Source organism: Eleginops maclovinus, chromosome 19 (genome assembly GCF_036324505.1).
Source record: "Eleginops maclovinus isolate JMC-PN-2008 ecotype Puerto Natales chromosome 19, JC_Emac_rtc_rv5, whole genome shotgun sequence".
Classification (NCBI taxonomy): Eukaryota; Metazoa; Chordata; class Actinopteri; order Perciformes; family Eleginopidae; genus Eleginops; species Eleginops maclovinus.
The window spans coordinates 22,657,420-22,670,424 of NC_086367.1; the positions used below are offsets into that span (position 1 = coordinate 22,657,420).

General features: G+C 44.3%; 1 protein-coding gene across 1 annotated transcript in view; it reads right to left on the bottom strand.

Moving 5' to 3' along the window:
* Nucleotides 1-13,005, bottom strand: part of LOC134881868 (spectrin beta chain, non-erythrocytic 5-like) — a 32,996-nt gene that overhangs the window by 4,541 nt on the left and 15,450 nt on the right. The window contains 41 exon segments of the mRNA XM_063909461.1: nucleotides 58-146; nucleotides 227-394; nucleotides 476-613; nucleotides 694-840; nucleotides 971-1,061; nucleotides 1,279-1,451; nucleotides 1,557-1,634; nucleotides 2,196-2,384; nucleotides 2,469-2,631; nucleotides 2,828-2,949; nucleotides 3,168-3,281; nucleotides 3,356-3,470; nucleotides 3,539-3,660; nucleotides 3,733-3,828; nucleotides 3,900-4,091; nucleotides 4,175-4,330; nucleotides 4,527-4,715; nucleotides 4,887-4,991; nucleotides 5,070-5,219; nucleotides 6,065-6,268; nucleotides 6,354-6,533; nucleotides 6,682-6,792; nucleotides 6,878-6,992; nucleotides 7,080-7,225; nucleotides 7,340-7,472; nucleotides 7,642-7,799; nucleotides 8,059-8,175; nucleotides 8,245-8,335; nucleotides 8,430-8,539; nucleotides 9,261-9,447; nucleotides 9,619-9,755; nucleotides 9,851-9,940; nucleotides 10,032-10,196; nucleotides 10,373-10,543; nucleotides 10,642-10,670; nucleotides 10,673-10,740; nucleotides 11,081-11,220; nucleotides 11,306-11,555; nucleotides 11,691-11,902; nucleotides 12,212-12,287; nucleotides 12,646-12,897. Of these exon segments, the coding sequence (XP_063765531.1) occupies nucleotides 58-146; nucleotides 227-394; nucleotides 476-613; nucleotides 694-840; nucleotides 971-1,061; nucleotides 1,279-1,451; nucleotides 1,557-1,634; nucleotides 2,196-2,384; nucleotides 2,469-2,631; nucleotides 2,828-2,949; nucleotides 3,168-3,281; nucleotides 3,356-3,470; nucleotides 3,539-3,660; nucleotides 3,733-3,828; nucleotides 3,900-4,091; nucleotides 4,175-4,330; nucleotides 4,527-4,715; nucleotides 4,887-4,991; nucleotides 5,070-5,219; nucleotides 6,065-6,268; nucleotides 6,354-6,533; nucleotides 6,682-6,792; nucleotides 6,878-6,992; nucleotides 7,080-7,225; nucleotides 7,340-7,472; nucleotides 7,642-7,799; nucleotides 8,059-8,175; nucleotides 8,245-8,335; nucleotides 8,430-8,539; nucleotides 9,261-9,447; nucleotides 9,619-9,755; nucleotides 9,851-9,940; nucleotides 10,032-10,196; nucleotides 10,373-10,543; nucleotides 10,642-10,670; nucleotides 10,673-10,740; nucleotides 11,081-11,220; nucleotides 11,306-11,555; nucleotides 11,691-11,902; nucleotides 12,212-12,287; nucleotides 12,646-12,897 (5,739 nt within the window).

Genomic DNA, 13,005 nt, shown 5'->3' on the forward strand with positions numbered 1-13,005 from the left:
CTTAACACTTCTACTCTGCCACAACTCAGAGGGACATATTGAACTTAGTTATCCAACCCGTTGATGGTGTAAGCCACTCTGGTCTGGATCTCCTCAGCCAGGAAGTTCCCCTGAGAGTGGAAGCTCTTCGCTGTTTCCATCAGACCCTGTCAGATAAACAAACAGGATCAACAACCTGCACTACATTGTATACCTCCTCACACTTCCACATCAGCTGGTCACGCACCTGGATTCTGTCTCCGAGTCCATCCACCTCCTCCTCCAGGCTTTGTAGAGCCTTCAGCAGCCGGTTGACGGACGGCAGGTCGCTGCCACAGTCCTCATTGGTCAGCTCGCTCTCCACGGAGCCCACGCACTGCTCCATGTCGTCCAGAGAGCGCTGGAACTGCAGCGCCTGCACACACACATTCAGAGTACATGTTTTAGTAACCCTCTCAACCCTGGCTATGACATCACGGTATATTCATCATGGTACCTGGTAGGCCTCCTGCAGTCGGGTCTTCTTCTCCTTACAGTTCTGGATCAGAGCGTCCCAGCTTTCTGTCAGCTCTCTGAGTCGAGGTCGGACTTTCCCTTCAGCTGATAGAGACTCAGACTGCAGCTTCTCTGCTTCCTGTTCACAGACATCACACACACTTCCTGTCAGTACTGATATAAATATATCTTAGTATATAAATATATTTACACACAGACCTTGGTGAGAGTGTCCACTCGGTAGCGGTTAGCAAGGATCTCGGCCTCGAAGCTCTGGTGTTTCAGCAGCTTGGCTTGCAGATTGGTCGGTTCCCTCCAGCTCTCATCCAGCGCCACAGCATTACGCTCGTTCAGCCACACACACACCTGGAAAACACACACATTTATTACATTTATAACATTGGCAACACTGTATTCTGTTTTTAAAAAATGGAACCGTATTAATTTAGCAATCTGCATTATTTTACTAAGTTAATTATAGGTTTTAAATGAGTGCCTGGTAGCTGCTGGACAGGAACAGCTGCAGCTTCAAGGATTGATCCAGAGATTTGTGACGAGATTTGCTCTGCTGCTGCAGCTGACTCCGCCTGCGCACACACACACACACACAGAGAGACAGGTAATCAGAGAGAGATACAGTTCCCTTCATTAGCCACCTTTAGCTTAGCATGGTGGTGTAAGTATCATAAAAATTGTTTTGCCTTTAATCTGATTTTCTGCACTATAGCAAAATCCAATGCAAAGTCCAATGTAATCCAACCAGAAGAGTAACTAAGGAGTAAAAGTGTCAGAGCTTCTCTTCACCTGGCGGCCAGCGCTTTGGTTTTGGCTCTGATGTTGTCCGAGTCATAGTGTTTCTGTTGGATCATCTTCTGACCCATCTTCTCCACCTCGTCCAGCTGCTCCCCCTGAGCCTCCAGAGCCTCCTCAAACTGAGTGTGCTTCCTCTGCAGAGTCTCCACCTCCATCACCATGCTCTGTACCCACACCACAGAAGAAGAAGACACTGATAGTTAGCTGTTTCTTTACAATGAATGATCTTTTTGTACATCAGAGAGTCACACAGGTGTTTTCTTTCTCACCCCCAGGTCCTGGTTGGAGAGGAAAGCCTCCTTGTTGCTGAGCCAGCTCTCACACTGCTCCACAGAGGAGAGGAAGACCTGCAGGACAGAGAACCAGTCATTAACCCGTTACAAATATCCTGTTATCAGTAAACCGCATAGAGTATTGCTGTTACTCTTTTTTGTGTATGAAATGTGCTCTACAGTTAACCTTTTCTAAGTGTCCTGCATCTCAAATATTACTATATTTACTTAAGCATGCACCTGAAAAGTCATAGAAATGCACCTGAAGTATTATACTTTAATTATTCTATTTATATTATTTTGTATTTAATTAATGTATTTATTTTATATAATTGTTTTTATTTATGTATTTATTTATTTATATTATTTTTTAGCATTAATAATTCTAGCTACTTAAATTGATTATTTTATATTTGTATGCAAAAACTCCATCTGAAAAGTTACTATGTTATATACATGTAAAGTTTGTCAGGTAACAGTGACATAAAATATTTAAATAAGATACAAGTACCTTCAAAATTATACTAAAGTAGTTCTTAAATATTTAACTCTGGACCCCAGGTGACTTTTTTGTATAAGCTCTGATTTGTTCACAGCAGGTGGGATTTTAATATCTTTTAAACTTAACCGCCTAACCTGCAGAGTCCGGGCCTGCTCCAGCGTGGTGCTGCGGTTCAGCCAGGCTTGGTCCAGTCCGGATTTGGCGTCTTCCAGCTGTTTCAGAGCCTTCTGGATCTCTGCCTTCAAACCGTGACCCGACCAGATCAGACCCTGCCCGAAGTCCCGCACAGATTCAATGCGCTCGGCACGGGCGTCGATCTCCGTCTGACAGACACACACTTACATTTACTCTAACTGAAACCAAGTCATGAGATCCACAGTGCTTCACAGAGATGGTACTCTGCTCACCTTCCAGTCCTGATGCTCCACGATGAGCCGGTCTGCCTCGGCTCTGGTCTTTGGAAGGCCTTTCTCTGCCATCTCGCTGCTCTGCTTCAAACTCCACTCCAGCAGGGGGCGCTGGTTGGCTTTGAAGAGCTGCAGCTGGTGAGCCTCCTGCAGCTTCTCCTTCCTTCAAAAAAATAACACCTCACAGTTGAGAAGTCACCTTTGCTTCGGAAGGTAAATGACCCAGAAGTGTTTAGTGTTAGCCCTGAAGAAAGCCACACAAATTCTTCAAATGCCAAGGAAAGATCCACTGGAGCAAACAATGCCACTCAACAGACTTTGTGCCAAATCTAAAGCAAGGAAATAAAGTCCCTCCTCACCTGAGTTTGACCTCCTTGTCCAGAGTCTTCAGAGCGTTCTGGACCTCCTTCTGTACGCTCTTCAGCTTGTCGCTCATCACAGATCGAGCCTTAAGATGATCTGAGACCTCCATCTCCAGAGCCTGGATGGAGACAGAGGGAGGACAGTAAAGTGTCTTCACCAAATATTAACCTTAAACAGTTTAAAGAAGAGCAAAAACTGTAAATCCAAAGAAAAATAAACAAATTTGATGACATTTTTAAGGTTTTATGACACATTCCTGCACCATTGTATGTAATATATTAAATCTCTTGTAGTGTTTAGGGTCAGAAAGGTCTTTTAAAAAGCCCTCCAGCTCACCTTTGACCTCTCCTGGATAACCCCCGCCTCTCTCTCTGTTTCCTCGTGGCGTCTGATCAGGTTCTCCACGCTGTCCACGTCGAACCCAAAGTCCTGCCCCTGCAGCAGCAGCATCTGCAGAGACAGTCAGTGTTAATGCAAGTCTAAACGGTTGCTGTAGAAGTTTCAGACGGTCGTATCAGACTCACCTTCTCGTTGGCTCTGTCTCGAACCTCCTCCAGCTCTCGGATCAGGGCGTGGACCACCAGCGCCCCCTCCAGCTTCTTCTTGTAATGGTTCAGATCTCCGTGAAACTTGCTCCACCTGGAAGAGACGAAAGACAACTTGTAAAACCAATTAGATGACCCAAAAAGGTGTGATTAAAGTATTACCTGTCGTTGAGCTGCTTTCTCCTCTGTCTGACAGTGAGCAGCTCCTCAGCGCTCTGTCTCTTCTCCAGTCTGTCGGCCAGTCGATTGATGGCTGTGATGTGAGCGTCGTCCACCGTCACATCCTACAGATTCAATAAACCGTAAGTATAGGGAACAAATTTACACCTACATACCTTAAGGACATTTATCCTTACCCCATCTCCAGTTCCTCTGAACTCGCTGAGTTTCTTCAGCAGCTGAACTCCATGTTCGTAATCCTTGCCAACATCTCCAACATTAATCATCACCTCCTGCAGAACACACAGGTTTAGAGGCAGATATTTATCACTTTATAAACACCATCCCTTCATCAGTCTCTTACCTTGTTTCTGATCCAGGCCTCCACCTCTTCCACTTTCTGCAGGAACTCCAGGAAGTCCCTGTTATCTTCCAGAGATTTCCCCCGGCTGGCCAGGGCCTTCTTCAGCTCCTCCCAGTGGAGCTGCAGGGCGGAGGAACTCCTCTTCACCTCCTTAGACCTCGGGTGTCGAAGAGAGACTAGCTCCTCTCCAGCCTGGAGGCAAGGAACAAGAAGACCCCGTCAAGTTTGAAGCAAGTGAAGTCAAAGATGCTTCCTAAAAGAACATCTGGTCTTACCTGCAGCACCGAGCTGATGATCTCCCTGTGGGCGAGGATCTCGGCCTCGAACACCTGATGTTTCTGGAGGAGCTTCATCTTGGCCTGCAGGTTGCTGAGGTCGGCTTTACCGTCCTCCGCCATCTTCTGCATCCTCTCAGACACCCACTCCTCAGCCTGACACACACACGGTAAAGGGTTAATGGACTGCAAATATACTCTATACTTCAACTTATTCGTTTCATACTTATAAAAAAGGTACAAATCTCTCGAAACCTATTTTCCTCGTGGGATTAATAAAGTATTTTAATTGATTGATTGACTATCACCCTCATCATAAACAGTCAAAGAGAGTCACTGAGGAGTCGCTCACCTCAGCCACGTCTCTGTTAAAGATACACAGCATCCTGGAGAGCTCCAGCTCCTCCCTGCGTTTGACGGACAGCTCCTTGATCCTATCACGTCTCTTGAGGAGGGCCTTGAGTTTGGCTTGGACCGAGCCGCTCTTCTCTCTGCTCAGCTGCTTCTTCAGCCGCTCGGACAGCTCCTTCAGAGAGGAGAGCTGCACCAGACAAAGGGAGAGAAGAATATTCTTTTTAATGTAAGCCTAACTTTCTATTAACATGTAAACCTACTCTTTCTTCTGTGTGGGACGAATACAGACTCACTGATCCTGATAAAGACAGTACACAACGTACACGGTAAGAGGATAAATAATAAAAGAAGAGCAGACCTTGTCCTCCTGTGAGCTGAGCAGCTTCTCAAAAGCTTCATGTCGTTTGATCAGACCCTCAGTCTCATCAACTGTGTTACCCAGAGTGCTGTTCTGCAACAGGATCTGTGGACAGATTTAAACCACTGATCAGACACTGGATGCTATGTTTCTAATGTTCCACTCACAAAGGGATGCGTTTACCTCCTGTGAGCTGGAGGTTTTGTCCACGCTGTTAACGTCCCTGTAGAAGACCTGCTCCAGGTGGATGCTCTCTAACCAGCTTTGCTTCTGGTTCCACTGATCCTCCAGTTTGTCTCGCTCCGCCTGCAGAGCATCTAGCTTCTCCAACACCTGGAAGAGACAGCGAAACATCTCCAGCACCAGCAGGCATCTAAAACACTCCAGGACCATTTAGCATTATGAATTTTTTAGAAGCCTGAGAAAGATGCGATCGATGTGTGAATTAGGTGATTTAACTTTCCTCTGATTCAGATTTTATGTCGTTGAGAAGTTGCTCCTTTAGTCACTTGTTGTTGTTTTCCTTTTTCTTCCATTCTATTTGTTTCTTTCTTTTTTACCTTTTCTTTTGTTTATATTATTTTTCTTTATCCTTTTCTTAATTTTTTCTTTTCCTTTATTGTTCTTTTTATATCAATTTTTTCCTCTTCATTTCTTTTCCAAATTATTTTTATTTCTTTTGTACTTATTATTGTTTTCTTTTTAATTTACATCATTAAATTTTTTCTTTCTTTTCTTCTGTTTTCAATATTTTTCTTTATCTTTTTATTGATTTGTTTTTGTTTTTTCTTTCTATTTGTTCCTCTTCATTTTTACTTTATGTTTTTTCATAATTTATTTAATTTTTTCTTCTCTATTTTTTTTAATTATTGCTTTGTTTTTTCTTTCCATTTTTTCTTTTTAATTGACATCATTCTATTTTTCTCTTCCTTTTTTCCCCTTTTCTTTTGTTTCATTTCTTTGTTATTTTTTCTTTCTTTCTTGCCCTTATTAAAAACCCCAAATTGGACTGAAATAAACCTTTGTGGGAGAAGTCCCTTAACTTTATCCAGAGAAAACTCTCTAGATTGGAACATATTGGCACCGAACTTTAAAAAGCCTTCAGATTTATGTAAAGATCTTTTTGCTGGTTTAAATAGATGCGATCGATGTGTGAATCACGTGATTTAAAATCCTACCTCCTTCCTGTTGATCCTGTCCTGTTTCTGCAGCTCCTCTCCCATGTCCAGAGCCTGCTGGTATGTCTCCTGTCTGGCCTCCATCTCCGCCCACAGCTGTTGGTGCTGGGCCAGCTGCAGGTCGGCAGTCACCACGTCGCTGATGCTCTCCTCTGCAGCCATCGCGCCGATCAGCTGGCTGCACCACAGGAAGTAATCCTGTGCCTGCAGAGCACAAAGACACATGGGTAAGAGCTGAGAATCCTACAAGTTTTATTATAGTTAAAATCATTTGTTGGTTTTGTTTTACCATGTTGAGGAACATGTATCTCTGGCACGCCAGTTTAAGCTCCTCCTCCCTCTTTTCCGCGTGCAGACGGAGATCCTCCCACCGCTCCACCAGTTCCTGCTGCAGTTCCTGTAGGTGGAGCTTCAGCTGAGGCGAGCAGATGTCCAGGATGGAGTCGACGCCATCCAGCTGCTCCTGCAACTGCAACACACAACAAGTACAACATCAGCTACATCAGGAGCCATTCTGACAGATCTTGCTACAGACTTTGTAGTGACAGTGTGAGAAAACATGCTGCTTTTGTTGTGCACTGAGGCAGCATCGTACTCTCGTCTCTCAGTGTCTCTACCTGTTGCTCTGTGGCAGCGAGCTCATGCAGCAGAGCTTCATGTTTCCTCAGCTGGGACGTCACACCTCTCAAGTCCTTCGCCACGTCGTCAGGGATGCTCTTCCGTCGCTCCTACAGAGAGCAAGAAAGATTCAGAGGGTTTCATTTCAAAGTGTCACATAATTAAACACATGTGATATACTGATGAATACTGTACCTGGATGAGTGACAGTGCGTCGCTCAGGTCTTGGTAAAAGCGGTGGCATTCCTCGGCTCTCTGTAGCTGATCCTGACGCTCCATGGCCACTACCTTCAAATCCTCCAAGCATGCACTGCAAGCAAACAAACAGAATCAAGACAAAGTGAAAGGAAGACATCTATCTTTTTAAAAATCCGGATATTTGCGGCTAAGTGTGTACCTGAGCTGCTGCTGTGACTCTCTGACTGCGGTGCTCTGTGGGTGTTTGCTGTGGATCAGTCCAGCAGCCAGATCACCGCAGCTCTGCAGTCGCTCCTCTCCGACCTCCAGCTGCTTCAGGAAACCTTCAAACTTCCCACGGAGCAACTGAAACGCCCGTCACAAACACAGAATATCCTTAATTTAGGGTGAACTTTAACATCTTTATCCTCAGCACATTTCAAGGCTTCGTTGCTCGTATTGCTCATAATGAAATGTCACCTGAATATGTTGGTAGTCGTTGCCGAGGTCCTGAGACTCTGCGGTCAGCCTCTGCTCTTTCATCCATTCCTCCAACTCTGAGGACTCTCGTATGAACTCATGGAGCTGCAGGACTTCCTTTAACCTCTGACCCCTGGAGGGAGGAACATGAAATAAAAGTGTCAGGTGAGTTCAGCTTAAAACAAACAGGAAGATATTTTTGACCGTGCAAAAACGTCCATTCCTGGCAGTGTGTTGTATAGGTTTTAGTGCATGTAAATGGTCTGCAACGGCTAAAATCCCTGTGTTCCCTCTCAGTTTACCTGAGAGCCGCCTGGTGCTGCAGCTGCTGGTTCAGGCTGCTGAGGCGACTGTAAGGCCGGCTCAGCTCCTCGAGGCTCCAGTTCTGCACGGCCTGCTCCACCTGGTCTCCTAACTCCTCCACCTCCACCTCCAGAACCTCCAGCTGGCCCTCCAACACCTGCAGCCGGGGAAACATGTCATTTTTAACCATCATACATTTTCATTAAGACAGATATTCCCCAAAAAGATGAAGACAAAAGATAAGGATGAATTGTAAAGGTGTTTAATCCATTCCTAGAATTCCTTACGATTTGTTTTTTCAAATCATGCTACCCTCTAAGTTTCTGCTTAGGTCCGCTTCAGGAGTTCCACAGGGAAGGGTCTGAGGTCCTTTTTTGTTTTGGCTAATATCAGACCTTTCAAAGTGTGTGTTGTACCTTGTGTTTGTTGAGGAGACTCTGTGTTGCCAGCTCGTCTTTGCCATAGTCGTCAGTGTTCACCAGAGTGAGCGTCTCTGTCAGCCTGGACTCCAGCTCTGAGCAGTCCAACAGCAGCTGAGAATAGAAAATGAGTCAGAAAATGCTTCTAACAAAACAGTAATCACATCCCTAAAGAACACTCACCTGTTCTCTGGTGATGGCTTTGCTCAGGTGGGACGCTCTCCTGCTGCAGGCCTCCTCTAGCTCCTCCCACTCTACACTCAGGTCCCTGCATCTGCAGAAAACAACAATAACTCTAAATGAATCAAGGAAAACAATAACTCTGAAATTAAAATTGTCACAATCAACGCTGGATAAAACAGCTGTACCTCTGGAGCACTTCATCCCCATCTGATTTACTGGATTTGGCCAGGCTCCGCCCCTTCTCCAGGATGTGGTTCAGGTGTTTCCGGTGGGCGTTCACTTCTGCCTGCAACTCCTAAGTGAAGACATCATGCTTTTAGCTGACATTTTTACATTTTCTAGAACAAATAAAAACCTCACTTTTGGTCAGAAAGTGAATTTGGTAATCAGAATGTATTATTCTCGGAAACAAATCAAAATTCTGTCTTTTTTCCTTTAAAAGTTTTTTAAAAATTAAGAGAAAAAATTCAGAATACAAAAGTATTCAGAATTTTTACATTTTTTAAACTATTTTTTACTATAAAGTTATCCTTTTTTCATAATCATAACATATTTTAATATTCTAAATTTTTCAAAGTTCAGAGTAAAAACAAAAAAATTGACTTTTGAGTAAAAAGTGAAAAATCTGACTTATTTAAAAATTCTGAGAAAATTTACAAATTCAGAATTTTAAACACGAAAAGAAAACCCTACATTTGAAAGTGAATTTGGTCAAACAGTCAAAATGCTGACATTTTGGAAAATTAGGAAATATTCAGACATGTTGGAAAATTCTTCAAAAAATTGTCCAAATTCTGACTTTTGAGTAAAAACAAAAAAATTGACCTTTAGAAAATTATGAGAAAGACAAAATTAGGACATTTTTATAACTTAGGATTTTTTCCAGTATACTGAGAAAATGTCAAAAAGACAAAAAATTCACTCAAACAGAAAAAAAACCTAACTTTTAGTAAGAAAGTGAATTTGGTCAGAAAAGTCCAAATTCTTTATGCGATGAACTGTAATCCAGCCGGTACCTTGTGTTTCTGCATGAGGCTGATGGCTCCGGCCAAAGACTTGTCGTATCCTGTGGATCCAGAGGCAGGAATGTGTTCAGAGACCCAGCTGAGCTCCAGATCCACGTCGTGATAAAACCCAAACAGCTGCACCGACGCCTCCAGCTGAGCCCGACGTCGGTCCAGAGGCTTCTGCAGAGACTTGAACCTGTGGAATAAAGATAGTCCAATCAACATCGTCTTCTTCATGACCCTCTTCATCTTAGATAACTCATCTGCCTTTATCCTGTAACTATTTCTACGGTTTACCAAATCACTTTAGATTGATGTGGAGCGATTCAATGATTTCTATGATTTAATGGTTAGATATTTTACTCACAGAGTCAGGTAGGTTTCAGTCTCCTTCAGGATCCTCTGGGAGTCGAAGTGGTTGGAGGCGAGATGCTTGGCTCTGCTGACGATGGAGTTGATCTTCTCCGCCAGCTCCTTGGCCTCCTGCTCCAGCTGTTGATGCTCCTTCACACACAAACACAGCAGTTACTGAGTAGGAGTACTGCAACACTTTCCTTTAAGTCAGGCATTAAACATACCTAAGTCAGAATTCAACTAACCTTCAGAAGCTGTCGGCTGGAGCGAAGGTCGTGACCTTTGGCGGCGTTGTTCAGCATCCACTGGATGGCCTCAATCTTCAGCTTGGCATCCTGATGAAAGAAGAAGGAACATAGAAACAAAAAACGGCTCACAGGGAGTATTCTTCATCCTTCAGCAGTGAATAATCCCTCAGTGGTGTACCTGCAGCAGCTCCATCAGCTGCTCCTGCTGTCCCGCCTGCCTCAGTTTGTCTCCTCTGTCCGCCATCTTATCCTGAAGTCTCCTCCATCGGCTGCTGAGCTGCGTCGACTTCTTGCTGATGCTCTGACTGTTGCTGTGCTCTTCAGCAAGCATCTCCTGCCCCAGCTGAACACACATACAGTGGCAAGAAAAAGTATGTTAACCCTTATATGTGATCTGATATTCACGTAAGTCACAATTAATGACCATTCCATGCATAAAACAAGGAAATTCCATAGGGTTCACATAAGCTACGTTTAGCCAATGCCAGCTGTAGTGGGAGCCAATGAGTGTCCGTTTACCTGCACCAGTCTTTCCAGCCACACCTGGTTGGCTTGCATCTCCTTCTCGGCCGCCTCGTGTCTCTTCAGCTTCCGCAGGATGTTGGTCGGGTCGCGGTACGACTCGTCCTCTGCCACCTTAAACTTCTCCTCAATCCACAGCAGCAGCTCGTCTGCGTCTCTCTGGAACTCCTGCAGAAAGAATCAATCAAAGACAAGAAATGAGAAACGTTTATCAGTTTTGGAGTCAGGGATTAGCCCTGGTGTTTTAATTCTATAGAAAACAATACCTGATATTTCTTTGAGGCCAGCAGCAGACTCTCCTCTCCCTGCTGCTCTCCTTCAGCTTCCTGTTGGCATTCTGAAGGCTCCTGCTCCTCTGCTTGATGCTTAAAATAAAACCAGTATTATCAGAAAACAGCATACATCGAGAAGTACTGAGAATTCTTTACTCATTTTTTTTAAAAAAATGAAGTGAATTTGGTCAAATTTCTGCCAAAAGTTGTCTTTTTTTCATAACCATAATACTCACTTTGGTCAAAAAAGTTAGAAATCAGACCTTGAAAATATCAAAATTCTGACAAATTGAAATTCTGAGTTTCCCAAAATTCTGAGCGAATGTCTAAATTCTGAGAAAATTCTGACTTTTTCTCTCAAACAAAAGAAAAACCCTTCCAAAAACTACACATTACTTAAAGTCTGGAGGTTGGTTCTGTTGTGTTCCCTTACTGTTTGGCAGCATAGTGTTGCTGGTTGATGAGCTCCTGGCTGCGTTCAGTGAAATTATCCACTCGTAGGTCCAAAGCCTTCAGGAGACCCTCCAGCTCCTCCTGTCGGCCCAGCAGACTGTGCACACCGTCCACCGAGTCCTGCAGCAGTGAACACACAGAGATGAAGGAGATCTGGGAATGATCGTGGATACCATGTTGATAGGAAATAATAACCCCTCCTCACCCCGACATCCTGCACCCTCAGTCGGGCTTCGTGTCCGGACAGCGTTGCCTCGATCCGGTCCCCTTCCTGGTTCAGCCTCTGGAGCTCCACCCCCTGCTCCAAACGCTCCTTCCTACTGGCCCACAGATTGTCCAGCTTAGACCAATCAGCTTTGAGCTTGTCCAGGGTTTGCTGGACATCGACATCTCCCGCCTTCCCATTGGACGAGCCCAGCAGGAGAGATTTACCCAACTTCTCCATCTCCTTCAACCTGAGAGGAGGAAAAAATGGTGGATTAATTAATTTACAGTGACAAATATTATTAGTAAATTACATATAAAAACCTTCTTCAGAGTCATATGTTATTATACATTGCACATGAGAGTGTTTTCCAAGAGGTGGTTACCTGCGCCTCTGCTCATCCATCTCCAGCTGGAGCTCCTGGTGTTGCTCCAGCAGGGCGACGGCAGAGGCGACGTCAGCGGCCGTCTCCTCATGCAGCAGTCGCTCCTGGACGGACTGGGCCCAGTGCTGCAGCTCCTTGGACTCCCGCTGGAAGCTCTGCAGCCGTCGAGCCTCCTCAAGCTGCCGCTGTCTGTCTGCAGCCTGACGCTTCAACTGGACAACAAGAGGACAGGAAAGAGAACCTTTATTGTTGTATTTTATTCCAGTTTTTTGATTTGATTTTAGCTCATTTTAGTTGTATTAACTTGGCCCTTTTTATACATTTTTTAAATATATTTAAATGTCATTTTATACTGTGTTTCAGTTGCTCTACATCTATATATTATGTTAGTATGTATTCCTTACATTAAAAGACTGTAATAGTTTGTTATATTGGGTAGATCTAGCCTCTGAGCTTTGAAAGACATTAAGAGAGAAGAAAGTGAATAGATCGACAGTCTGTGACGATGGAAACCCTCAAACCTGATTGAGCAGAACCTCCAGACCCCGGACCTCCTCTGCGATGGCTGCACTCTCTTCTGGACTGCAGTCCTGCTTCCTGTGACACAAAACATATACACATCATGGACGACAAGCTGCAACAAATGGTGGCTTTTCTAAACTGTTTGGAACAAATATTTCAGTTGTTTAATTTGATCTTTCATGAATTTTTCCGATGCAATTTTTAGCTTAAAATAAATACATGAATGAAGTTCTGTAGGGATTTCTTCTTAAGTTTGAACCTACATTTTACAACAAAACATCTGACATCTGACAAATAAACCTAATTATATCAAATCTAAACTCTTGCCTTTTCCAATAGTACACACAAATTGAAAGATTGACAATAAAGTTGACTTTGACTTGACTTTTGACTTTGACTAGACTGTGTTTCTCCAGCCCCTCTCAGACCGTACATCTTGGCGACGCTCTTCAGGTAGGCGATCTTGGCTTCCAGCGTCTGGATGTCTCGGAGGGTCTGACTCTGGTTCTTCTCCTCCCCCAGCAGGGTGAAGGAGCTGCAGCCCACGTCCACGGTGCCGAGGCTGGACAGCTGACCCTGCAGCTGAGCTTTGGCTTCCTCGCAGCTCTGCAGGAAGGACTTTACGTCCGCGGTGCTCAGCAGCTCGTGACCTTTCTCGTCCTTCAGCTGCTGGATCCGATCCCACCTGCAGAGACCAGACAGGAGATTAAATACAGATCAACTTTTTTTAAACGTAGTTTTATTTCAGCATCAGCAGCTGATACAGACAATTTCAAACTTTCACTTTTCAAAA